At 40.5% G+C, this 26,690-nt stretch overlaps 1 protein-coding gene across 1 annotated transcript in view; it reads right to left on the bottom strand.

The window, feature by feature from the left end:
• ythdf2 (YTH N(6)-methyladenosine RNA binding protein 2) overlaps nt 1-19,638 on the bottom strand; it is a 39,701-nt gene extending 20,063 nt beyond the window's left edge. Inside the window, exons 1-4 of the mRNA XM_034194943.1 lie at nt 19,430-19,638; nt 19,211-19,235; nt 11,216-11,295; nt 6,025-7,725 (exon numbers count right to left, since the gene is read on the bottom strand). Of these exons, the coding sequence (XP_034050834.1) occupies nt 6,025-7,725; nt 11,216-11,295; nt 19,211-19,235; nt 19,430-19,456 (1,833 nt within the window). The 5' untranslated portion in view covers nt 19,457-19,638. The remainder of the gene's footprint in view (nt 1-6,024; nt 7,726-11,215; nt 11,296-19,210; nt 19,236-19,429) is intronic.
• Nucleotides 19,639-26,690: the final 7,052 nt, after the last annotated feature.

Here is a 26,690-nt window from a genome sequence, read left to right as displayed (position 1 = left end):
CGTGCGCATGCGTGAGTTTTTCCACGCCTGTCGGTTGTGTCATTCGCCTGTGAGCAGGCTTTGAGTGAGGAGTGGTCCACCCCCTCGGCGGATTTTCACTGTCAGGAAATGGCGGAATGATTTGGGCTTTTTTTCCTATCAGAATTTTTTCAGAAACTGTTAGCGACTGGCACCTGGAAACCATTCGAAAAAATTTATCTGGCTTTCGGTGAAAATTTTACGGGCTTCACAGAGAATAAGGACTGTTACTACAGCTTTAAGGACGCTCGGCACGCCGCACCGCCATCGAGAGCCACAAACCACCGGATCATTTCTAAACGGATGGCTCTGTGGAGCCGGACCGTCGTGTGCACTTTCTCTGGTTATCACAAGAGCTGGACATCAACCATTTTCCGGCAGATTTCACTTTTAACAAGAGATTTTGCCATGGAAAGCTGAGCGGAGGCTTCGCGCGTCATGACCGATTTGCTGATGGAGCGAGACAAAGGAACACCTCCCTTTTGGTCTCACAGGACGGCTTTGAAATGGGGTTCAGACAGTTGTCGGTGTCTGAAAACTATATCATATTTGTCTTATAATAACAATTCCAAAAAAGTATAGTTTGTACTATCTATGATGGAATGTTCTGGGGTAATTGGGGAAAAACAGCAAAAATGGTGACAAAGGTCAATTTCAGTTTGTACAGGGGTCAAAAGTTAAAGTTGCTAAAATTCAGTAAAAAAAATGCTGCAAAATGATGCAAATTATTGTTTGGGTTAATAGGGTTCTAAAAAGGAATAGTTTGCACCATCTGTCATGCTTAGTTTTCATGTTACAGGTTAATATATGTCACATGTCATAAAATCCAATAGATGTTGACCTTGTTTGACCTTTACCTTGGAGACCAAACATTCAACACAGTCAAAACTATTCCATTTACTAATCCTTTTATTTCAACCAATAATTTGCATCATTCTGTACTTAAATTGGAGCAACTTTAACTTTTGACCCCTGTACAAACTGAAACTGACCTTTGTCACAATTTTTGCTGTTTTCACCCCATAACACTCCATCACAGACAGTCCAAACTATACCTTTTTGGAATCGTTATGACCAGACAAGTAATTTGATATAGTTTTCAACATGATTGGAGCATTTTTAAAGTTTGACCTCTGTGTAATTCTGCACCGACCCCTACCTGGCTACAGCTACCACCCTGAGATTGCTATCATACAATTTTGTGTAAGCCATGACACACTGAGGCTGGATTCTAAGTGTTGTTTAGTCACCTTAAGTGGTACCGAAAACCTGCTTGGCCCATGGACTACTACACCCCATCACCATTTCAGCAAAATGTCAAGACATTGGCACAGCGACATTGTGCCGTTAGGGAAAGCCCTGGACTACTGATGTTTAATAACGCAAAAGTACTTTTAATCCAATTACTCGATTATCGCTAGAATACTCGATTACTAAGATAATCGATAGCTGCAGCCCTAATGCAGACTTTTTTTTTTTCTTTTTTTTTTAAACAGCCTAATATTCTTTTTTCTTCATGTTCTGTCAAGTAGTAATCCTGCTAAATTTTCTTCATGTTTTGATTTGGAATAGAATGTGCAGTGTTCCAAATCCAATTGTGAGTATGGGAATAAAAGCTATTGTAAGAATTTTGAGCTTTACTCACGTTTTTAAAAACACCTATCTTGAACACAACTATATATGGTGTTTTTTAATATACACCCCCCCCCCTTTATTTGTATCCAGCTCATCTCTTTTTTTCCTACATTCTGGGATCACAAAAAAAAAAAATCTTAATATACTTCCAAAGACTGCATGTTAATTCTTTTCCCCAAAATGCACATCACATTTGAAATCTCTTCCACCATCACACCTTCCCCTGGAGAACCATTCTATACATTTGGCAACTAAAACACTTTCTGAAGTAAAGTGAGTGCCTGCAAATCCACCTTTACACAGACTTGAATGCATGAAAAGTTGCCTAAAAACAGAAAATGTTTATTCGGGCTGGACAAGTTAATTGGTATATCATGATGTACGACACAGGCATGTAGGGAAAAGTTTCTCTGTGTTGAAGTCACATTTTTCCAGCTCAAAGTGAAAATTGTATGCAGTTTTGTGCCTCAACAGCAAACTGCTCAGAGAGATAAGCGGGTTGTCCTGAACAGAGCAGCTCAATGTGGGCTTGAGACCGACTGCTCCAAAGCTGCTCTAACTCCCAGCCTCAGCCCACCATAGGTTCAACTCGCAAGCATGCAGCTCAATGTTTACACATCAGTGATCAATTCGTTACCTCCGCCAATGAAGTTGGAGGTTATGTTTTCACCCGTTCGTTTGTTTGTGAACAGCCTAGAATCCACAATTTTTCATATATAGTTATGAAATTTTTACTGAAGATTCATATCCTGATAGGCAAGAACTGATTCAATTTTCAAGGTCATCGGTCAAAGGTCAGGAAAAATCCCTAACATTTAGCAAATTTTCAAAAATTCTCAAAAAAGATACAATTTCTTTCATATTTGAGTGTTATGTAGTATGGTATCCATCAACTGACAACGTTTGCTCTGGATCTGATCTTGTGGCCATTTAAATTTAACATTGAAAACGCCATTTAATGCATATTTTACATTACATCTTAACAAATGTGCCCCAATCACTCTCATATTTGAAAGTGAGGTGCACACTGGCACTCACTGTCACCTGGCAACATTTGATCCAGATTGTGGATTTTGTGGACATTTGAATTAATACTGAAAAGCCCATTTGGTGTACATTTTGCATTATACAACCTCTTGCAAAAAGTATGGACTCACCGGCCTCGGAGGATGTTCATTCAGTTGTTTAATTTTGTAGGGAAAAAAATAAGATCACAGACATGAGACAAAACTAAAGTCATTTCAAATGGCAACTTTCTGGCTTTAAGAAACACTATAAGAAATAAGGAAAAATAATTGTGGTAGTCAGTAATGGTTACTTTTTTAGACCAAACAGAGGGAAAAAAATATGGACTCACTCAATTCTGAGGAATAAATTATGGAATCACCCTGTAAATTTTCATCCCCAAAACTAACACCTGCATCAAATCAGATCTGCTTGGTAGTCTGCATCTAAAAAGGAGTGATCACACCTTGGAGAGCTGTTGCACCAAGTGGACTGACATGAATCATGGCTCCAACACGAGAGATGTCAATTGAAACAAAGGAGAGGATTATCAAACTCTTAAGAGGGTAAATCATCACGCAATGTTGCAAAAGATGTTGGTTGTTCACAGTCAGCTGTGTCTAAACTCTGGACCAAATACAAACATGGGAAGGTTGTTAAAGGCAAACATACTGGTAGACCAAGGAAGACATCAAAGCGTCAAGACAGAAAACAAAGCAATATGTCTCAAAAATCGAAAATGCACAACAAAACAAATGAGGAATGAATGGGAGGAAACTGGAGTCAACGTCTGTGACCGAACTGTAAGAAACCGCCTAAAGGAAATGGGATTTACATACAGAAAAGCTAAACGAAAGCCATCATTAACACCTAAACAGAAAAAAACAAGGTGACAATGGGCTAAGGAAAAGCAATCGTGGACTGTGGATGACTGGATGAAAGTCATATTCAGTGATGAATCTCGAATCTGCATTGGGCAAGGTGATGATGCTGGAACTTTTGTTTGGTGCCGTTCCAATGAGATTTATAAAGATGACTGCCTGAAGAGAACATGTAAATTTCCACAGTCATTGATGATATGGGGCTGCATGTCAGGTAAAGGCACTGGGGAGATGGCTGTCATTACATCATCAATAAATGCACAAGTTTATGTTGATATTTTGGACACTTCTCTTATCCCATCAATTGAAAGGATGTTTGGGGATGATGAAATCATTTTTCAAGATGATAATGCATCTTGCCATAGAGCAAAAACTGTGAAAACATTCCTTGCAAAAAGACACACAGGGTCAATGTCATGGCCTGCAAATAGTCCGGATCTTAATCCAATTGAAAATCTTTGGTGGAAGTTGAAGAAAATGGTCCATGACAAGGCTCCAACCTGCAAAGCTGATCTGGCAACAGCAATCAGAGAAAGTTGGAGCCAGATTGATGAAGAGTACTGTTTGTCACTCATTAAGTCCATGACTCAGAGACTGGAAGCTGTTATAAAAGCCAGAGGTGGTGCAACAAAATACTAGTGATGTGTTGGAGTGTTCCTTTGTTTTTCATGATTCCATAATTTTTTCCTCAGAATTGAGTGATTCCATATTTTTTTCCCTCTGCTTGGTCTAAAAAAGTAACCGTTACTGACTGCCACAATTTTTTTTTCCTGATTTCTTATAGTGTTTCTTAAAGCCAGAAAGTTACCATTTGAAATGACTTTAGTTTTGTGTCATGTCTGTGATCTGCTTTTTTTCTACAAAATTAAACAACTGAATAAACATCTTCCGAGGCCGGTGATTCCATAATTTTTGCCAGGGGTTGTATCTCAAATCATTTTTTTCTGTTATGGATTTACCTACACCAAAATTGGATGCAGGTTGCAATTTTATGCCTGTCTTTCTTCAGTTATCAGTCCAGAAACTAGGGATGCCGAAAAAAAAAACAAAAAAAAAACAAACAAAAAAAAAAAAAACAATTCATGTCTGAATCGCTTTTATTTATTACGATTCTGAATCGATCCAAAATGTCCAAGAATCAATTTTTAAAAAGCATTTTTAAAAACCATTTTCTTGCTTACTCGCTGCGTGTACTGTTTGTCAGGCAATGGCTTCTGTACTACAGCGTCCCTGCGAGGGGACGGTCTAGTGTTGAGTTCAGTGGCTGCAGCTTAGCATGGCGGACAAAGCGCTAATTCAGCCAGCACCGTCTATGCTGAAAGCCAATGTTTGAGCACATTTTGTATTTTTATTATTTACTGCATAAGAAGGAGCTTGACATGACTTATGCAGTGTGCAAAATGAAAGTCAAGTACTTCGGAAACACTTCAAATCCGCAAGCCCACATGCGACGCCATGACCCAGAGCTAAAAAGAGCGGAGCAGCGGTATCTGCCAACTACTGACCAACGCTTCACTAAACTGCCAGCCAACTCCGAACGAGCAAAGCAGATAAGTAAATTTACATCTAGAATCACTTGACTAACCTTTTAAAGCTTCATTTTCTTAAACATATACATTTTTTTAAGTAATATAACTATTTCTCAGAGCTCTTTGAATCGAAAATCAATTCTGCATCGAATTGTCACCCCAAGAATCGGAATCGAATTGAATCGTGAGCTGTTGTACGATTTACATCCCTACCAGAAACCAAGTGCCAAAAAGCAATGACAAATTGTGCATAGCAGAGATAATCAATATTCTGTGAAAATAAGCTGAAAAAGAATTCAGAAACGAAAAAAGTTGTAAAAAAAAAAACAAAAAAAAAACTTGCGCGCCCCCCCCCCCAAGTACATGAACTAAATACATACTCCCGACACTGAGCACATCAAATTTAACTCATGAAAAGTCTTTTTCAAGATCCAATTTTGTGGAATTGGAAACTAGTGTTGGCGGAGGTTTGAGCTCTACGAATGCGGTGCTCTAATTCTCTGGAGAAATCTCTTGTCTGTATTTTTCTCAAGTCTGCGTTTGAAATGGAAATGAGGACTACATTATACATTGCACCCTCTGCTGAATTCAAGTGATACTGCATGTCCACCTTGTGTCAACCAGCAACTGATTTTGAATGGTGCCGATTTTGGACTTTATAAATCTATTTCACATTGTAAAATTAAATATTTCAATATTGTATCAATTTTCCTCCTCACTAATTATTATAGTACATATAAATATGGCTGATTACATATAATCATATTTTCAATCATGTAAAGACAAGAGTGACAAGATGTGTGTGTGTGAGGGGGGGTTGTCATATCCTACTGTGCACAACCATAAGCTCTGAGAAAGCTCTAATTTCACCTGTAAATGCATCATGTTCTTTTATTCCTTGCATTGTGTGAGTCGTCGTGCATTATCAGGTTTGTCACTTTTGCCAAACAAATTACCTTTTTCACACACTCTTCCTCTTCCTGGCGCTTCTCGTAGTGAGAAAAGTCATCAAAGATTGAAGTGGTGTGTTTGTATCCAGCGATGATCTTTAGCACTTGCCGGGCCTTGTCCAGTGGTACCTCCTGTGTGTCCCGAGAGTTGGTCACTGGCTTGTTCTCGTTGTTCTCCAGTCGAATGTGCCTCAACTGACTGTTGGGAACGTCCTTAACAAAGATCCAGCGCACGTCAAAACGCCCCTTCCACTTGTCCTGTGACCACACGCCAGCAGACGTGTTGTAGTCCACGGGTGAGCGCATCTCTGCTACACCACAGAAATGGCCACTCCCATTGACACTGAAAAGAAGATAAAGTGGGCCTTTCCCACCCAGTGAACGGTACGCTGCATCAAGCCTCTTGTTGCCATGCTCCGTGCTGCACCAGATGTTATACTTGATGGAACGGTGGATGTCATCCTCAGAGTAGCTCTTAATGATAAACACCCGACCTTGCTTGGGATTCCAATCGAAGTCCTTCGGGTTATAGTTGTTGACCATTCTCAACTTTTCTAAAACTGGGTGAGGCTCAGAAGGAACCCCAGGAACCACACCCACACCTGAAGAGGCAGGAGGTGACTGACCAGTACCATTTCCACTGGTGTCCCCAAATCCATTAGCCCGATTCCTTGGAGGGACCCAGCGAGTAGGTTGAGAGGGTTGCTGTTGTTGGTTAGGGGGAGGAGGTGGAGGACCCTGGGACAGAGGTGGTTGGGGCATCTGTGACATACTTGGCTGTCCAGTAGGTGGAAGCTGATGCTGCCCCATCTGGGAAACTGGGGGTATCATCTGTCCATTGCTGAGGGGTAGTTGTGGGGTCCCTGCAGCAGTAGCTCCAGGCTGGGGGGATGCCTGACTGGGTGGCTGCCCATTACTGGAGATGGGGGGCACCTGCTGAGGGGTGGCAGCTTTAGGCATTGTACCCTTGTTGTCCCAAGTGCCAATGTCCATGTTATGTTTAATAGGTGGAGGAGGCAAATTGGCACCGGCCATGCCACCCTTGGTTTTCAGCTTGGGCTGTGGCTTGGCTGGCTTGCTGGCAATATCGGCCCAAGAAGCAGGTTTGGCAGGGGCAATAGAGACAGGAGGCATACTGGGCGGTCCTACAGATGATACAGGACCAAGGGGACCCCCACCAGGTAAACCAGAACCAACGACCTTAGGAGTCATGTCCCCGTTACCCCCAGGAGCAGCACTACCAATTTTAAGCCCCGCCATGCCCTGGTCAAGGCTGTTCATACCAGGTGCCTTGTTAAGGGGCTCATTGGCAGCAGGTGCGAATGGGGACTGTCCATCGATCATGGCACCCCCAAGAGAGCTGGGAGCATAGGCATAGCTGCTGCTGTATCCAGAACTCTGCGGTGTCCCAGACTGTCCCTGAGAGCTGCTGTTTCCCCATGCAGAGAAGTCGATACCACTTGGGAAGAAATTGAAACCATGCTGTCCCAGGAATGGGTTGCTCCCAAGGGGGCCTGGCTGGCCAAACATAGCGTCTGGGAGGTAGTGGGGCTCCCCATTGCTCAGCTGTCCATAGGAGGCCAGGTAAGGCATAGGAGGGTCACCACCTGTGGACCATGCTGCCTCATTTAGAGAGTATGAAAATCCTATGGAGGGACTGTAGTAGCTGGGCATGTACGAGTCCGACATGGCCGTATAGGCATTGCTCTAAATAAAGAAAGAGCAACATTTAGTCACATGTTGCAATAACTTTTAAGAGCCAATCTATCCAATGAATTTGAAATCACATTAAAATGAAGCACTGTTATCATTGAACTTTAGCGTTATATATCAAAGATTCATGACAAATTAAAACCCACAACAATGCAGTTTTAAAGCTGTTCTTTTTCTCCTATCTCATCTATGAATGCACAAAGTTACTATACAAAGTATACAAAAAAATAGTCTCTTGAACAAAAGGATGTTGCATTCTTGACTGGAAGAACAGAGCCTCTGTTTTCCTCTACTGCTCACTTTTCAGTGTCCACTAATGTGTGAGAGGAACTCCATTTACCACAGCAAACCCATGGCCACTGAAACAAAATAGACTACAAATGTGCCAATTAATGTTTGTACAGATAAATTTCCTGTAATCGTTACCAAAAATGTCAGAACAGGTCATCTGTAATTCACTACAAAGACTTAAAACAAGTTAGAAGGTGACAGAACTTCTGAAACCAGAAATCACACCGCTTTGTTTCATTTCTCATGACAGGTTTTTGATAGTAGGTTTGGGAAGCTGCTGGGTGGAAAATACTGAAGCCCATTTACAATAACCCCAGAAAAGGGTTATTGTAGGAGAGAACATACCTTCATCAAGGGAGTATAGATCAAACATAAATTCCAATTAACCACACACCAAATAAACCTTTTTTTTTTAATTGAGTTGTATTCTTTTATTAATTACAAATCTTACTTGGATTGCAAAGTTAGACATTTATATTACTAAAGTAGTCTTTGCAACTTTGGTTAGAAAATTTTTAAAATCTGCAAAAACCAATTTGAAATAAAAAAATTTTAATGACTTGAGCAGTTTGATGCTTCTGGCAGAATTCTGGATATTCGACCGCTCTTGTCAAAATTGGCAGAGATCAATTACATGTGTCTGCTTGCTGGTATGGACCAAATTTTTTAAGACACGGTTGAGGTAATGAGACTATTCCAAAACCTTAATGTTAACATGCATAACAAGGTTTCATGCAAGTTGGGGGTCATCGTTCTATTGGAACACCCAATTATGTCCAAGTTTCAAGTGTTTTGCTGAAGAATTCTGTGGTTCTTTAATATACGAGGTATCTTATAAAACTAACTGGCAGTTTTATAAAAAAAAAAAAAAAAAAAAAAACTACATGGATTTGATTGACATGCGATTACACCAATCATGCTTGAACCCTCGTGCGCATGCGTGAGTTTTTTCACGCGTGTCGGTGACGTAATTTCCCTATGGGCAGGCCTTGAGTGAGATGTGGTCCCGCCCTCTCGGCTGAATTCCTTTGTTTCACACGCTGCTCCAGACGGCATGCGTTGCTTTATCAAAATTTTTTCTGGATCTGTGAGGAATATCCGAGTGGATACTATTCGAGAAATTAAGCTGGTTTTCGGTGAAAAGTTTAACGGCTGATGAGAGATTATGGGGTGTTTCTGTCGGTGTAAGGACTTCCCACGGACCGGGACGTCCTGCAGCACTTCCAGGCGCCGTCGTCGGTCTGTTTCGACCTGAAAACATCCTAATTTAAGGCTTAATTCACCCAGGACGTCGTGAGAGAACAGAGAAGATTCAGAAGAGGCCGGCATGAGGACTTTATGCGGACATTCCACTGTTTAAGGACATTTTGTAATGAAAGACGTGCGCGCAAATTCGCCGAGTCGTTTCCGTGACGACTCGGTGAATCTGTGTGCGCTGCGACAGGAAAAACACCTCCGTGTTGAAAACCATTTGTAAAATTCAGGCGGCTTTTGATGGCTTTCAACAAGTGAGTAACTGAGAAATTGTTTAACAGCTTGGGCATGTTCCAACTTGCCCGTTAAGGTTTCCAACGGAGGTGTTTTTCCTGTCGCGACCCCCCGCGGTCAGATCCGGCCTGACATGCGACTCTGCCCGCACGTTCTTTCATTACAAAATGTCCGTAAACAATGGAATGTCCGAATAAACTCCTCATGCCGACTTCTTCTGAAAGTTCTGACGACTTACTGGGTTAACAGAGCCTGAAATGTGGAAGTTTTCAACTTGAAACGGCGAGACGCTGCCGCCTCGAAGCGCAGATCGCCGTCAGGCGCCGTGGGCCGTCCTTACGGCGACACTACCAGACCAAACTCTCATCAGCCGTTAAAATTTTTACCGAAAACCAGCTGAATTTATCGAATGGTGTCCACTCAGTTGTGCCTTACAGTTTTGAAAAAATTTTGATCAAACAAAGCAGCAGTGTGAGCCATTCCTAAACAATGAAAAAACGACGAGAGGGTGGGCGACTCCTCACTCAAAGACTGCCCACAGGCGAATGACGTAACTGACAGGCGTGAAAAAAAACTCTTGCATGCCCACGAGGGTTCAAGCACGTCTGATGTAATCACACGTGATTCAAATCCATATGGATTTTGAAAAAAATAATAAGGTCGGATACTTTTCTAATAGACCTCGTATATCATTACCAGCAGTAATGTGTTATAGCTATTTACATACTAAGATGGCTCTATGGTAATGTAAAAAACCCTCACCATCATACGTACGTGAGGCTCACAGATTTCAAGTTAGTGTCATGTGTGGAATATGTATGGTTTTAACTGTATACCAATCCACAGGCTGCATCTAGCTGCATCTGATTTGAAGTATATTGCAGCTTTGTCTGCTCAACCCTGACATACATCATAGTATTGAAAATAAATAAGCCAATGCTTAGGGCCCCATCACACGTAACATGATTTAAGCCGTCTAGCGCACAAAGGAGGAACTGCATGCCATTCCTGAAAAATCGGAGCTGCCGCCAACGCTTCATACACGTGTTACTACAATAATTCGCTCACACCTGCGGCTGAAAGACAGTGTGCCCTGTGAGAGCCCATTCGATCTCTCTCACGGCAGATGTCGGCCAAGTTCAAGGTGACACACACGAACATCTAACACTGCTCACTTGACACTTAGAAAACATGTGGCCAATCACACTGTTGGCAAGAAAACAGTGAGCAGACGATCACTTTTGAGCTGGCTGTGAAATTTGTCTAAGTGCCCCCACGAGTGTGACGTTGCAAAAAGCAATACACGTGGTATGTCACGCCTCCTCCCGCGGCGTGTGGGGGGGCTTGCATAAAATGCTCATATGTATGCTGCGCGATGTTGTTCCACACGCTTCAGCTTCTCGCACTGTGTTCCCGCTGCGACGGATCGTTCACGCCTGCCCGTGTGTCCCTTCTGCCGCCGGCTCAATGTTTTTGTGTGGGCCGTTTCACCGTGATTCGCCCTGATTCCTACTTATTTGTGCTACGTGTGAAGGGGCCCATAATGTTTTACTTCGCGAGTGTAGAACTACTCAAATTCAGCAACAAATAAGACAGACATTTATCATCTTAAATCAGAAACTGACAACAATATGACCACAAATACCTGACAGCGAGAGGTAATCAACAAAAAACAGACATCTGTGGCCAACCATCATCAGCTTACCTGTCTTGCCTGGGTATTCAGGTAAGGCTCAAACTCATCATCATTCAGAGTATCCTTTTGGGTCACAGCTCCGTTTTGCACTGAAAATACAACATTTATCAACAAAGCCCAAATCTTTGTGTGACTTTAAACATTTGAGAAGTGAGATATTTCACATTATTCGGTCATTATAACACCAACATCAAAACATTACATAAATTATTTATCAATATCATAGGAAGACCCACTAAGCTAAACAAATGCAACATCACAAAGCTGCTCAATTTGTTTCAGATTACACAGCAGAAGGTTGCACAATGAGATGAATCAGCCTGGTTGAAGGACTGCCCGCATTTGGCACTGGTTAAATTAAGGACAAAACAATGAAGACATTCAAAGAGCGTTCATCAACAAGAAAGCTTACTTAACACATGGGCTTCCAAATGATGTGTCAAAGGACACACAAATGACATAGGACCCCCCCAAAAAAAGAGACTTAGAACAACAGCAAAGAAGAAAAGTTTAGGTGTCAATACAGAACGATTGAGTTGTTTCCTACTATAGCAATATGTATCACAATAGATAACAGACAAGAAAACTAGATGAATACTCTCTCCTTCAGTCAGACGGCCTGGCATATCCCTTCATAATGTAGCATTCAAACAGCTATCCACTAAACAATTCTAAAGCCAAATTTTGATAGCTTTAATTCAATATGGGAAGGTGGAGTAATCTAATTTTAACTATGGGACTTCTAACATTCATGGCTGATTCGCATGGGATAAGGAAGCTTGGCATAAAGGACAGAGATGGAAAGGACTCAATAAGCAGCACTGACACACTGTTGTCACGCCTCAAGAGACTGAACAGAATGGATTTGTGCCCATGATTACTTTCTATCATCTAGCTTCTGTCTAATTATGTGTCTGCTCCCTCCCCCAATTTGCCAGTCAAGGGTGATTGGTGATGCCGATAGCTTTACAGGAGAATGAGGGACAGGTCTTTAGGGTCCGAGTGCTGCCAGCCTTACTATATGGCTGTAAGAATTGGACAACCTAAGGCAACAACACAACTGGATGTCTTTGGTATGAGGTCTCTATGAAGGATTCTTGGGTACTGCTGGAATAACTTTGTATCAAACAAATTATTATTTATGGCGATTAAGATTAGGAGTATCACTGGCACTGTAAGGGAATGTCAGCTTCAACACTGGGGCCATGTGACACGTTTCTCTGTGTATGATCCAGTGCCTGTCAAGTATTTAAGTGCCTGAGTGTAGAGGACTCCAATGACTGGAGAAGCCCAAGGGACACCCACGCTTCAGCTGGCTGTGGAAGATAGATGGTTATTTTCAGGGATGAAAGTGGTGAAAAACAAAAAATAAGCTGAAACCCAAAACTTTCAAAAATTTTGGAATTCTAGAAGCTCTGAAATGCAATCGGGGCTATTTCAGTCAATAAACTGCAATGAGTGCAGCACCCATTTTGCTGAGAAAAAAAAAAACCTGAAAGACTGAAAGGGTTAATGAAAATAAAGTTCTTTCTTCATTTACTGTGTAGAGATCTGGGGCAATAACTATGTGAGTTCAATAAAATCACTAACTATTCCTCAAAAAGGGCAATGTGGGTTATTCATAATGTCGGCTATCAAGACTCTTCCTAAAGTCAAAACTATTAAAATTAACAGACATAGTAAAATCCCAAACAGCAGATCTTCTACAAAGCAAAAAATAACCCTTTACCAAAAAAAATACCGAAATTGTTCAGAGCATGAAAGGAGGGACATCAATTAAGAGCGAGAAACTTTTTAAAAAAACCATACAAACAAGAAAAGATTCTGCATCTCATTTTGTGGAGAGAGACTGTGCAACAGTGTGGGTGAGGAGTTAAGGCAGGGCTCAAACATTAAAAATAAAGAATGCATTTTCAGAAGATACAAGGATGAAATGGGGGTGTACGACTCACTAGGTGTTCACAGTAAACCGTTATTTATTTCTATATTTATTCATTTTCATTGTTAGTTTTCTGTTGTGTTTTATCAGGTTCTTTTTGTCTTTTTCTAAAATTGTATTGTAGCATTATTATTACTGCTGTTGCTGCTATTATTATTACTATTGTTAACAGCCGTACTTTTAAGGAAGCATGTAAGGGTTTCGATAAGTTTAGACTTCTTCCCACTCTTTTGAACAATCTATAATGTCTGTTTTACTTTTTATTAGGCTATGATTACAATACATAAATAGAAATAAATGATTACAATCTGAAATGCATTTGACTCTAATGCAAACTTTGACATTGAAAATGCCATAGACATGCTAACGCGTTAGCATCGCTCCCATTGTTAAGTTATACGAGGGCTGTCAATAAAGTAACGGTCCTTTTTATTTTTTTCAAAAACTATATGGATTTCATTCATATGTTTTTACGTCAGACATGCTTGAACCCTCATGCGCATGCGTGAGTTTTTCCACGCCTGTCAGTGACGTCATTCCCCTGTGAGCACTCCTTGTGGGAGGAGTCGTCCAGCCCCTCGTCGGAATTCCTTTGTCTGAGAAGTTGCCGAGAGACTGGCGCGTTGTTTGATCAAAATTTTTTCTAAACCTGTGAGACACATCGAAGTGGACACAGTTCGAAAAATTAAGCTGGTTTTCAGTGAAAATTTTAACGGCTGATGAGAGATTTTGAGGTGAGACTGTCGCTTTAAGGACTTTTCACGGTGAGAGACGTCGCGCAGCGCTCTCAGGCGGCGTCATCAGCCTGTTCAAGCTGAAAACCTCCACATTTCAGGCTCTATTGATCCAGGACGTCGTGAGAGAACAGAGAAGTTTCAGAAGAAGTCGGTTTCAGCATTTTATCCGGATATTCCACTGTTAAAGGAGATTTTTTTAATGAAAGACGTGCGGACGGGTCCGCGCGTCGGGACGCAGCCACCGCGACACTCCGCCACAGGAAAAACACCTCTGTTGAAAGCCTTAAGGACAAGTTGGAACATGTCCTGCCTGTTAAACAATTTCTCATATACTCACTCCACTGAAAGCCATCAAAAGCCGCCTGGATTTTACAAATGGTTATCAACACGGAGGTGTTTTTCCTGTGCCGCCGCACCGCGTCGGCTGCGTCCCGACGCGCGGATCCGTCCGCACGTCTTTCATTAAAAAAATCTCCTTTAACAGTGGAATATCCGGATAAAATGCTGAAACCGACTTCTTCTGAAACTTCTCTGTTCTCTCACGACGTCCTGGATCAATAGAGCCTGAAATGTGGAGGTTTGCAGCTTGAACAGGCTGATGACGCCGCCTGAGAGTGCTGCGCGACGTCTCGCACCGTGAAAAGTCCTTAAAGCGACAGAATCACCTCAAAATCTCTCATCAGCCGTTAAAATTTTCACTGAAAACCAGCTTAATTTTTCGAACCGTGTCCACTTCGATGTGTCTCACAGGTTTAGAAAAAATTTTGATCAAACAACGCGCCAGTCAGCAACTTCTCAGACAAAGGAATTCCGACGAGGGGCTGGATGACTCCTCCCACAAGGAGTGCTCACAGGCGAATGACGTCACCGACAGGTGTGGAAAAACTCACGCATGCGCACGAGGGTTCAAGCATGTCTGACGTAAAAACATATGAATGAAATCCATATAGTTTTTGAAAAAAATAAAAAGGACCGTTACTTTATTGACAGCCCTCATAAAAATACAACTATCAACTATTCAGAAGACTATAAGTCAGTTTAACATAAAAAAGGTAAAGATTACTGACAGACATGTGTGCTTTACAATTTAGCATGGAAAAATTGAGGAAAAAAAAAAGGGACAAAATTCAGCAATGAATGTTTCCTGCAGTTTCTACTGATCACTGATCTAAAAAATGACCCAGGCAACTGGCAAAAAAGCGGAAATCCACCAAAAAGCGGAGATTTTTCATCTCTGTATTTCACTGATGTAGGGATGGAGCAGTTGCCATCCTGCATCCACGTCAGTGGTCGCGTGGATGCAGTGAACTGAGGTACTAGCACATGCTCCTAGACTTGACTGTCGTTTGGTGCAAACGAAAAAAGCAGTCTTGGACTACAGCGTGGACAAAATAACCAAAACGGTTGGTCTTGGCCCAGTTGAAACTGAACCACACATTGGTTCATTTGCAGTGTGAAAACAATTTTTGGATGGTTTGGACTTATTATGGTAAGCTAAGGCTGTTTATTTACAAAGCAGCAGAAGAAAGAATTTATTTCAAAGAGTGTTTTAACATTTTTGCACATTATATTTAAACAGGAAGCTCTAGCTCTCAAGGCTGCTTAAAATTTCAGCTGTATGTGAGACTATAGCTCAATTCCTCTCCGTAATGTTGCAAAATACAACATTTACCTGATTAAAACTGAATATCTCTCTGCACTTAAGTTTCTTGGTACCCAAATTTTCTTCTCATTAAAGATAAAACCATATTCCCTTTGCCCTTGTTGCTGCAGAAGGCATTAAAAATTGATTTTTTTTTTGACAGTTGCATATACCTGGTAAAAACACTAGAACAAAATAGTGTAGCTGCAATGAAAGGAATCTGTCCATTCATATTTCTGTATTCAAACGGAACTATTCACCAAGCTGACGAGAGGCTAACATCACACATACACGCATCTACAAACCATTCAATATATATCAAGTATAGGGTGACACAGATTACACAGATGGTAAATGGACTGTATTTATATAGCGCTTTTTCCAGCCGCATAAAAAGCTTACAGTGCATTACCATTATGCCTCACATTCACACAGACACTCATACCCCGATGTCAGGGTGCTGCCATGCAAGGGACTCACTACACACCGGGACAAAATAGGGGATTAAGGACCTTGTCCAAGGGCCTTTAGCAATTTTCTGGTCTGGTTGGGTTTTGAACAGAGGATCCTCTAGTCCAAAGCCCAACACTACTAGACCATCACCTCCCCAATGATGACATTTTGCTGCAAGAATGTCACAAAAAGTTTAGTGCATATGCAGTATTGCAATGTGAAACCAAGTGTACACCTTGGTTCAGACTTTCAGGTGTATAAAAACGGTAAGGTAGATTGCACCTTCAACAAGTGACAACCAGAGTTGCCATGTCTGCTTACAATATGTTGGACAATTGCAAATCTTTAAAATAAAAAATAAATAAATAAATCTACTGACTTAATCCTGGTGCTACTTCTGCACCTTCAATCTATTGTAAAAGTCCAAAAGGTCAGCACAAGGCTCTTGTGAGACTTGTCACGGAAATACTAAGTTTATAACTAGCTTCTTCTTTTGGGCACTTCTATGCTGCGATTCTACTGCTATCTGTTGTGCTATCTCCAGTAGTAAACCAACGACAAGCAAAGGGAACACCAACGTGCAGCAGCGCAGTATAAAAAAACAACCTGAAGGTGGTCCCTGGTTTTTCATGAAATACATTTTTAAATGTAAGCAATGCCACTTTGGGCTTATTATAATGTATCAGGGAAAATTAATGTCTAGATTAAATAAAGAATTGTACACTCCATGAGAAAAAGTATCGACCCTGAATCACATCGTAGCCCATGTTGTATCCAGATATAAACTGGACCGTATTATAAGGGAGAGATGCGCAACTCTAATATAAAAACGGCATTATGAAAAACTGGTTGAGTGTCCACTTTCTTTGTCATGATGTTGGTTGTAAAAGCATTTAACTGCAATGAGGAGATCTTTAGCTAATGCCAAATGTAAGCAGAACATCGTTACAACAGTTTTGGAAACCGCAAAGGCGAACCACTGCAGTTATGATATGAGGATTGTGTTATGATATTAATGTTGTTGGGCCATCAGGTCAGTACAGATGTCTATCCCTGTTCTGACCAGAAGCTTTTGGTCACTGAGGTTACAAACATCTGCACTGGGGCAATCATGTTTTTGTGGTAGAAACCCAGATGACCAAGAACAGCGTGCATCACACTGTACTGCTCCAATGGTCAGATCAGGGAGCATGCGCTACAACCACATGTCACTGCATCAGCCACACTATGGAACTGCCCTCGGTCCTGATATTGCAACTGAAGATTGCTTTAAATACTTGACAGTTCATTTCCTTTAACTCTTAAATGAGGCAGAGTTGGTGATTTATTTCTTTTGTTTTATTATGTTGCTTACACCTGACATCTTTGTTGTTTTTCTGGGTTTTACTGTTCTCCCATCTTTACATTGTACACAGCACTGTTTTCATTTTATACTTGTACGGAACTTTAGTAGACATTTGTTTTAAATATAGTTTAGAACAATCACAAAAAAAAAAAAAAAAATCTGACAGTTGCTTTCATATGATGTGCTGCTGTCTTTCACTCACTTTAATTGTCTCTGGTTATATTCTTGATTATATCTGTACAAACCACTGTCTTCTGATTCAGCCCTTATGCTATGTTCTTTAATCAGGTTTTAAAAAATGATATATAATGTCACCAAGTCACTAGAAGCAGGTTTATAAACTAAAAACTTATTCGCCAATGCTAAGCTGTAAAGGGGAAATTTTACTGGAGGGGGTTGGCATTAACACATTAAACTAACAACACTACAAGCCTACCGCAACATTGCTAAATAGGAAAGTACATTATTTGGACAGTGACAATTTTGTCTCAACAGTCACAGCTTCATAGTGAAGTGAACAGAGGAGGGTTTTAATTCAAGAAAGCAAATCTAATCTGGCCTTGTGCCTGCTGGCAACAGTAGGTGAAATTTTACACTTTAAAAGAAATTCTCTGTTTTTCTGCACATGACACTGTATAATAGTTCCCCCACTTACAGCCACAAAAGCCTATAACTTCTTCATATTGCCACAATGCACCTTCCCTTCATTCCCCTTCTTGGACAGTCACTCACTTTGAGGAATGCCTACTCCAGACAGATTTACCACAGTACCATATTGTGTGTGTGTGTGTGTTTCTTAATGACCGACTTCAGTAAAGTCCAAGACTTACTGACTGCCTTGGAAGTGTTCATGTATCCACCCTGATGTGTTTAAAGAAAAGTGACTGTAAACATGAATCGTATCAACAATAACATCTGTATTTAGTTTGTCCAATTACTTATCTCCAAAAATGGTTACTACACAGTTATTTGTTAAACCCCCTGAATTAAAGCTAAAAGCCTACATTACACGCACATTTAATTTCAGCTCCACTCTGGTAGTTCAGAGGCAAAGTTACCCAAAATGTCACTGTCCAAGTACTTCTAAAGCTGACTATATGAATATTATAAATGATTTAGACTTAAGCTCAAAGGCTCCAACACTTATTGACGCGGTGATCATCAACAGATCAATTACAATACCTCACAAATAAAGTCATTAATTATTACTGAGCACGCAAGTGATGTCTGTTGTAGGCAGAGCGTTGAATGACAGTCTTTGGAGGCTTCACTATCAAAGTAAAAAATTAAATAATACACATTTCTAAATATATAACAACAAGCTAATATTGATGTGTGCACAGCATGGTGACGGGAAATTCCAGGCCCATTTGGACACAGGAAAAGCCTGTCGGAAGACGTGTCATTTTGGGTTAACTTAGCAACCAGCTAACGTTAGCGCGCTACTCTGGTTAGCCGCACGCAGTGAGGAACATCCTGCCAACAGCCCCTTTTCTCACATGACGGCGCTTGCACCTGTAGTTAAACAAACTGCAAGTACGATTTATATCTTTAAGACAAAGAAAAGCTGCGAGTAGTGAAAGCATACCTTTTGTTTCAGCGCAACAAAAAGCGCTGCGAGTAAACCAGGAAACCTGACGTGTGTTGCCAAGCACCTTTTAGCAAGCTAGCCGCGGAAGCCTTACAAGATGTTTTAAAGGGCTACATTTTAACGGGTACGAAACTACAGTGCTTGTCAAACGCAATGCCGTCCCATATTTAACAGACGGGCCTGTTTTAAAGCTACATCCATCACATTCGTACGATTTTTTTTTTTTTTTTTTTTTGCCCCCAAAGCGCACCGCATCTCAAACCAACTCGATAAGGTTTAAACAATATTCAGGCTTACCTTTATTTGCTTGGCCTTTCGGTCTCTGGATTGGGTCCAGGTGATTCATGAAGGTTTGATTTATGAGAAGAGAGGAAGGGGAAAAAAAAAATAGATATAGATTTGAGCAGTCAGTTCCTTTAGCAGGTGGTCAGGCCTCTGAGCTAAGCTATCCTCGCTAGCCGTCGCGATGCTGAGAAATTTGGCCCTCGTAAATGTTCAGAAAATACCTCTCTTTACCTGTTCGAGAAGGCTGCTGGCTGACATGTCTTTTTCCCCCCCGGAGCCTTTGTAACTGTAAATACTCCTAAATAAAAGCGGCGAGGAGTAGTATTACACTAGCTATTGAAGAGTTTCAGCCAAGCACCCTTATGTCTACAGAGCCTGCTTTCTACACAATGGCGGGCTGCAATTTGCCTGAGAGACTCTTCAACATGGCTGGGCGGCCCGCATCAACCCATGATGCCATTTATTCACAGCCCGTCTGCGCCCTCTATAGGCTCGGAGGAGCCACTGCAAAAAAATAAAAAAATAAATAAATATATATATATATATATATATATATATATATATATATATATATATATATATATATATTGAAGCCAAGTGCACTAACACCTGGCCACCACTCCTGATATCTATCGCTATCTTATTGATTAATATAATAATTATTACAATGCAAAATTAATCCGTTCTTTATTTTTCCATTTTAATAATTACATTGCAAATATGTGGAACAGATAAGCTATTAATGCTCTATTTAGAAGATAAAATCTTCGCAAAAAGGTCACCTTATGTTTAAATATCCTCAAAATGTAGTTTAAACAGACACATCACCTGTTTTTTCACACAATTTACAGTATTTTACTTTATTTGTAAAAACTCTTAGCTGTAAAGTCTAAAACAATAGCAAAATTCAAATTAAGAGAAAAAACATTATTTAACAGTGTCATGTTGTAATTTTAACTGTATTGTACAGGTTTTGGTATTACGGTTTTTATGTGTTTAAACTACATTAATTTGTAAATTCTACAATGGTATATGATTATTTTAACATATTTATACTGTTAGATTCACAGTTCAGTTTCGTTCCACATTTTATAAATTATTGCTGTCAATTAAACACTACTCCATTGTTTTTCTTTTTATTTTTTTTTATGTCAGTATTTTATAGGATTTCCCTGTTGCTGTTAATTTCAATGACTACAGATCTGTGGCCCTAATGTCACATGTTATGAAGTCTCTTGAGAGGTTCACCCTGAGGCACCTCCGCACAGGCGTGGAACCATCGCTGGACCCCTGCAGTTCGCATACCAGCCCAACAGGGGAGTGGAGGATGCCATCATCTTCATCTCACCTGGAGGAGGCTGGCAGCTCTGTGAGAGTCATGTTCTTCAACTTCTCCAGTGTTCTCCGTACTTCCTCGGGAGGCTCAGATCTTTCAATGTCTGCAAAAATATGTTGCAGATGTTTATCACTCAGTGGTCTCCAGTGTCATCATCTATGCTGTAGTGTGCTCGGGCAGCAGGCTGAAGTCAGGTGACACAAACAAACTCAACAAGCTCATCAGGAGAGCTGGCTCTGTCCTGGGGGTGGAACTGGAGTCTGTGATGGAGGTGTCGGAGAGGAGGATGTTGAGGAAACTGCTCACCATCCGTGACAACATCTCCCACCCCCTGCATGCCACACTGATGTCCTGTCAGAGCACCTTCAGCGAAAGACTGAGGCCACCGAGGTGCTCCACTGAAAGCCACAGGAGGTCCTTCCTACCTGTGGCAATCAGATTGTATAACTCCTCCCCCTTCTGTAGAATGAATACATAATGATCATAGTTTTTCAGCTACTCAGAGGTATTTACAATACTGTCAACATATTGTGCAAGAGTCTTCAGTCATTTTGCATAAACATGTTGTACTCACTGTTCTCACTGTAAAAAAAAAAAAAAAAAGCAATGTTTACTGTTTCTGCACTCTGGCAAAACAATTTCCTTCGGGATTAATTAAGTTCTTATTCTTATTTCACATACTTTTTTTTATTACAGTGTATGCAACCAGCACGAGTTTGACTGTTGTACTGATCATTACAATCTACATTTATTTATTAATTTGGCTTTGTTTGTCTTCATCAGGTCAGGACAAGTCTGGGATGCTACACTTTGCCAATATATACCACACCGTCAAGCCACTCGCTGGGCTTCCCAACCGTACCTACCAGCACCCATGTAAGGAACAAATTAAACCTCTTGCTGCTTTTCAATGGGAATAAGTCAAAGAGTCCCCCCCCCCCCCCCCCCCGGCACATACAGCACTCACAGTACATATGTTTAGACCAGCTGTGATGCCCAGCAATTTCTTGGAAATCCTGCAAATTTTCGGAATGTCCCAGAGAGCAGCCCGGATAACGGATTCAAATGCTTTTAATTCACTTCGCTTTTAATTCACTTTTAATCCTACTTTGTGCTTATGTTCAGTGATTACTCACTGAACAAGCAGTCAGTGAAGCCAGCACCACACCTCCACTTCAGTTCAGGTGACAGATAAACAGATGGTCATGTATCCTATTTGTGTGAATATAATATAAGCCATATTGTGACGATAAAAGCACTTACTTGTGTTTGCTCTTGAAAACAAATATTTTTTCATGGCCATGGGTGATGACAGGATTGAAAATCAAGTGGTACATTGAGAGCTTTGCCTTCTGCCTCAGCTCTGTCTTCACCATGACGGTCCTGTACAGCGTTTACCGGATCTCAGAAGCAGCCCCGATCCATTTATAGAGCTCATCTTATCCCACTCATGGACAAGACCGCAAGATACCAAACAACCTAAAATACCATCTACTCCCCAGGAAACACTCCTTAGAGATGTTGGTCCATGTTGACATCAAAGCATCATGCAGTCACCCATCCAACCAGTCTGCCCATTCTCCTTTGACCTCTGACATCAACAAGGCATTTTTGTCCACAAAACTGCTGCTCCCTGGATATCTTCTCTTTTTTGGATAATTCTCTATAAACCCAGGAGATGATCGTGTGTTAAAATCCCAGTAGATCAACAGTTAGTGAAATACTCAGACCAGCACATCTGGCACCAGCAACCATGCCACGTTCAAAGCCACTTTAACCCCCTTTCTTCCACATTCTGATGCTTGGTTTGAACTTCAGCAAGTAATCTTCACCACATGGTGTTGAGGTTTTAGTTCCAGTATGTGTCTGTTTGTGTAGTCTGTCTCCGAGATGGCTGGTTTGGTGGTTGTATGTACCGTGTGGATCAGTGCGTGTGCAGGATTGTGAGTGTGTGTTTCTTTGTGCCGATCACTGAGGGTGTGTGTTTGTGGGTGTGTCCACGTTTACTTCCACATGTGTTACTTCTACAGTACGGTTTTCTGTTAGAGTTGAGTTTAGGTTGTGTTGTAATTCTGTTTATTTCTATGTGAGTTACTTTTGATGCTCACTTACTGGTTTGAGTCTTCTGTTCAGTCCGTTGGTTTATTTACACTTTCTTCCTACAGCTGCACATGATGTGTTTCTTTGTTGTTACTGCCTTCTTGTGGTTATGTTTGGTTTTTCACATAACCCTTAGGAGTTAATCAGTATTCAGGTGTGTTCTGGTCTTGATGTGTGTCACCTGCCGCTCTGTTTGGTATTTAGTTTCACAAGTTCAGTTCTTCTCTGTTTGTTAGTTTGGAACCACACTCTCCTGCTGTAAGTTTTGTCCTCATCATTTTGAGTGCTTGTTTTACTTTGACTGTTTTGTGAATTTTGGTCTCTTTGGATTTTGTTTTTTTCCCACAAGAGTCTCTTTTTGCATTATCTATTTTAGTTGTCACTTTGGATTTATGTTTCTCTACTAAAGACCCTTGTTGCACTAATTGTTTGAGTTGTCACTTTGGATTTTTGGTTCTTCACTAAAGAGTTTTGTTGCCATTATTATTTTTTTTTTGTTGGCACCTTGGATTGTGTTAACTTCTAATTTTTCCTAATCACCTGGGTAAAATAAAACCCTGAGCTCTTTAATCCTTCTGTGTCCGCTACCTTGCATTTTTGGGGTCCAACCTTGTTTTGAGTGGTTTGAATCACGACACATGGAGATGCCTAATGCATCGAGTTGCTGCCATGTGATTGGCTGATTAGCAATTTGTGTTAAAATGCCATTGAACAGGTGTACCTAATAAAATGGCCTGTGTGTGTGTGTGTGTGTGTGTGTGTGTGTGTGTGTGTGTGTGTGTGTGTGTGTGTGTATATGGGTGATTCTTTAACTACGGGCACTATTGGCCTTGTAAATGTAATTTCCACCACACCATTGCCTTACAATATAAAGTGCCTTGGGGCAACTGTTTGTTGTGATTTGGTGCTATATACATGTGCTCTGATGTTACTGTTTATCTCCATAGAAACTACCCACACAATCTTTCATACAAACTTTTTAAAGGGACATTATTGTTGTGGTGGAAATTACGGCAATAGTGTGGGACAACTACATTTTGTTTAAAAAAATCACAACAGTTGTATGACATTGAATACCCCAGTTATGTTTTGATTATTTTACTGATATTTTATTCAGAGATATTTTAAAACATTAGAAAAAACGTTTGTTTACTATTCATTTTTATCATTGAACATCATAAGTCTGGGTGTGGGACAAGCACAAAACGGCAATATTTGCATATAATGATGCTGAAAAAAGGTGAAAAAGTCATCATAGACTACTAGGACAAATTTCTTCAAACACTTTCATTGTAAAGATAACTATAAAAGTGTGAAATTTCCCCTTTTTTCTTTTTTTCATAAAATATGATCAAGGGACATAAAAGTGCCTGTAGTCTAAGAATCACCCACATATATATATATATATATATATATATATATATATATATATATATATATATATATATATATATATATATGAGGTGTCACTATCACACTCACAATTTCCGTTCTTCATTTCAGTTGTAATTCCAGCTCTTGCATCAGGATTGCAAACAGCATGATACAGCGAGTCACTTAATTTATATTAAACACATTCTATTCCATCAGTTTAAATACATTTTCTTTCATAAAACAATATGGAACAGAGATAATGACTTTTACTTTGGTCTACACTTGCAATTCCGTGACACTGCCACAAGATGAAGACAAAGTCTCTGTTGCAATCAAGTCATGGCCAGATTTAGACTCTGAGATGTTCAGTTGATATGCACAACTTTTTTATAGCCATTTTTCTTATGAATCATACCAAAAGGAATGGTGTACACTTACATAACTTCAGTGGCATGTTCTCAGCTGATCTTTTGTATGAAAATGTCATTTGTGATGCAGCTCTTGTTCACATGTAACCAATCAAACTAGGGTAATTCTGAGATTATTTATAAGATTAGTACTGCGGAATCTATGATTTTGAATGTCACACACTCTATGTATTTTCAGTTATTGTATATAAATAAATTCTGAATTTCATTTGTCACTTTAACCAAAGCTATAGTTGGTGCTTAGCTTACATGTTAGTGAAGCAATACTTGCATATGTGCATTTATATTTTTGTCACCTGTGCGAATTTGTCAATATTTTCCTACAAACAATGACAGACATTGCCACACACATTTTAGTCACTCAAACTGTGCTAAATCAACATGCAGATCCACCTCAGATCTGCTGTGGTGACCCGGAGTGAAAACAAGGGAGCAGCCAAAGGGACTTGCTGCATTATCTCAGTCCACCCAGCTGTAAATAAGTACAGGTGTCACAGACCGAACGGCCCCTCTAAAAATTGGTCTGCCCTGCCTTCACTGTGCATGCATCTGAGACTGACTCTCTGAGTCTGAGTCTCTGCGATCAAAGGGAATAAATGTGATCATTACCCATCAGATAACAAAGTAAAGCCTCTTAAATCACTCTAAAGTCATTTTTAAGCAGAAATGAGGCCGTTTTGAGCAGAAACGAGGTGATAATCGGTGATTTGCCACTGACGCTCAGAAATGATGCATGCGCAATGAAGGCAGGGTGGAATGATTTTTGGGGGGGATCATTTGGTCGGCGACACCTGCCTTAGTTGGGGAAGTAAGCTGTGATGAACTGATGCCTCATCCACAAGGAGTTGTAGACTCTTTCACTTCATGCTACAGTGTCCAGTGGACCTCAGGGTTAAAATTATACAGAATCCAGTTCCAAATCAACACCAACATTTCCTTGGCAACTACCCTTAAATTTCATGAATGTTGTCTGAAAATCTTTCAAAAAAAAAAAAAAACTCTAAAGGCAGAAATTACCTCATTGACTGATGTAATAGTACTGATTTTCCTCATGGAGTTTCACTCCAACTTACAGTAAAGACACATTAGTGACTGAAAATTTTATATATTTTCAGAAGAAATAACTCCTGTATAGGCTCTGAGGCCCACTGGTGCCAGAGCTTACAGATTCTGTAGTGTGAAGACTGAGTCTGACTTCCCCAGATGGGATGTGTTGCCATTTCGTTCCATTTACCATGCAGTTTTAATTCCATGATACCTTTTATACCATTGCACTCCGTGACCACCTTGACATGGCGATGACAGTTTAAAAACAAACATGGTGGGGATTGTTTGGTGACAGATGACAATTTGAAGGAGTTTATTGATGGTGCTCATTCTTTTAACACACACACACACACACACACACACACACACACACACACACACACACACACACACACACACACACACACACACACACACACACACACACACACACACACACACACACACAGAGACAAAAAACCTTCAGCAAATCCAGTACGCCGTAAGCCAGTTTACAGTATTTACTGGGACGTCTCTAGCTGAAGTAGAACAGGTGTCAGATGAAGAGCTCGACAAATGCTGTTGTGATTTTTGCTAGACTGAGGAAAGACGATTGAATTGTTTTTGAACTATCTGACTGTTTTTGCAAGTTGACTGAGAACAATTTTGGATTGCTATTTAAAGTTTGTGTTGGACTGATTGGAACCTCTTGACCTCAAAGGACCAGTGACGCATACCAAAATGTAAGTCACTTTTCTCTTGTTTATAAATTAATACAATATGAAATGACTAGGATCTATTTTAGGCATCATATAAAACAAATAATGAATGTTTTTCATTTGTGCAATGGAAAGAATATTTCATGTGGTGAAAGCTGAAATGTTCCATTCAACAAGGCTTAAACATTCATTATTTGTATACTGACCAGCTCCCTCATACACCTGTCAGAATGTGCGGAGTTGACATCATGCATGGTAGCGGGATTATATTATGAGCACCCCAGCTACTGTACTTATCATTTTTCAGGGCCACGGGTTGGTCAAATGGCGTGTGACTAAATTGCATCTGAGGACACACAACACATCGCCAGGAATAACCCTCGTCATTGGAGTCACACATCAAAATTCTGCAGGGAGGCCAAGAGAATAGATGAAATCACACAGTTTCCTCAAGCAAAGGCTCAACTAAATCATTGTTTCTTTGTGAAAATCGTAAAAATACAGCATGC

This window comes from Thalassophryne amazonica, chromosome 19 (assembly GCF_902500255.1).
Source record: "Thalassophryne amazonica chromosome 19, fThaAma1.1, whole genome shotgun sequence".
NCBI lineage: Eukaryota > Metazoa > Chordata > Actinopteri > Batrachoidiformes > Batrachoididae > Thalassophryne > Thalassophryne amazonica.
The sequence above is the reverse complement of the archived record's forward strand: the minus strand, read 5'-3'. Positions and strand labels throughout refer to the sequence as shown.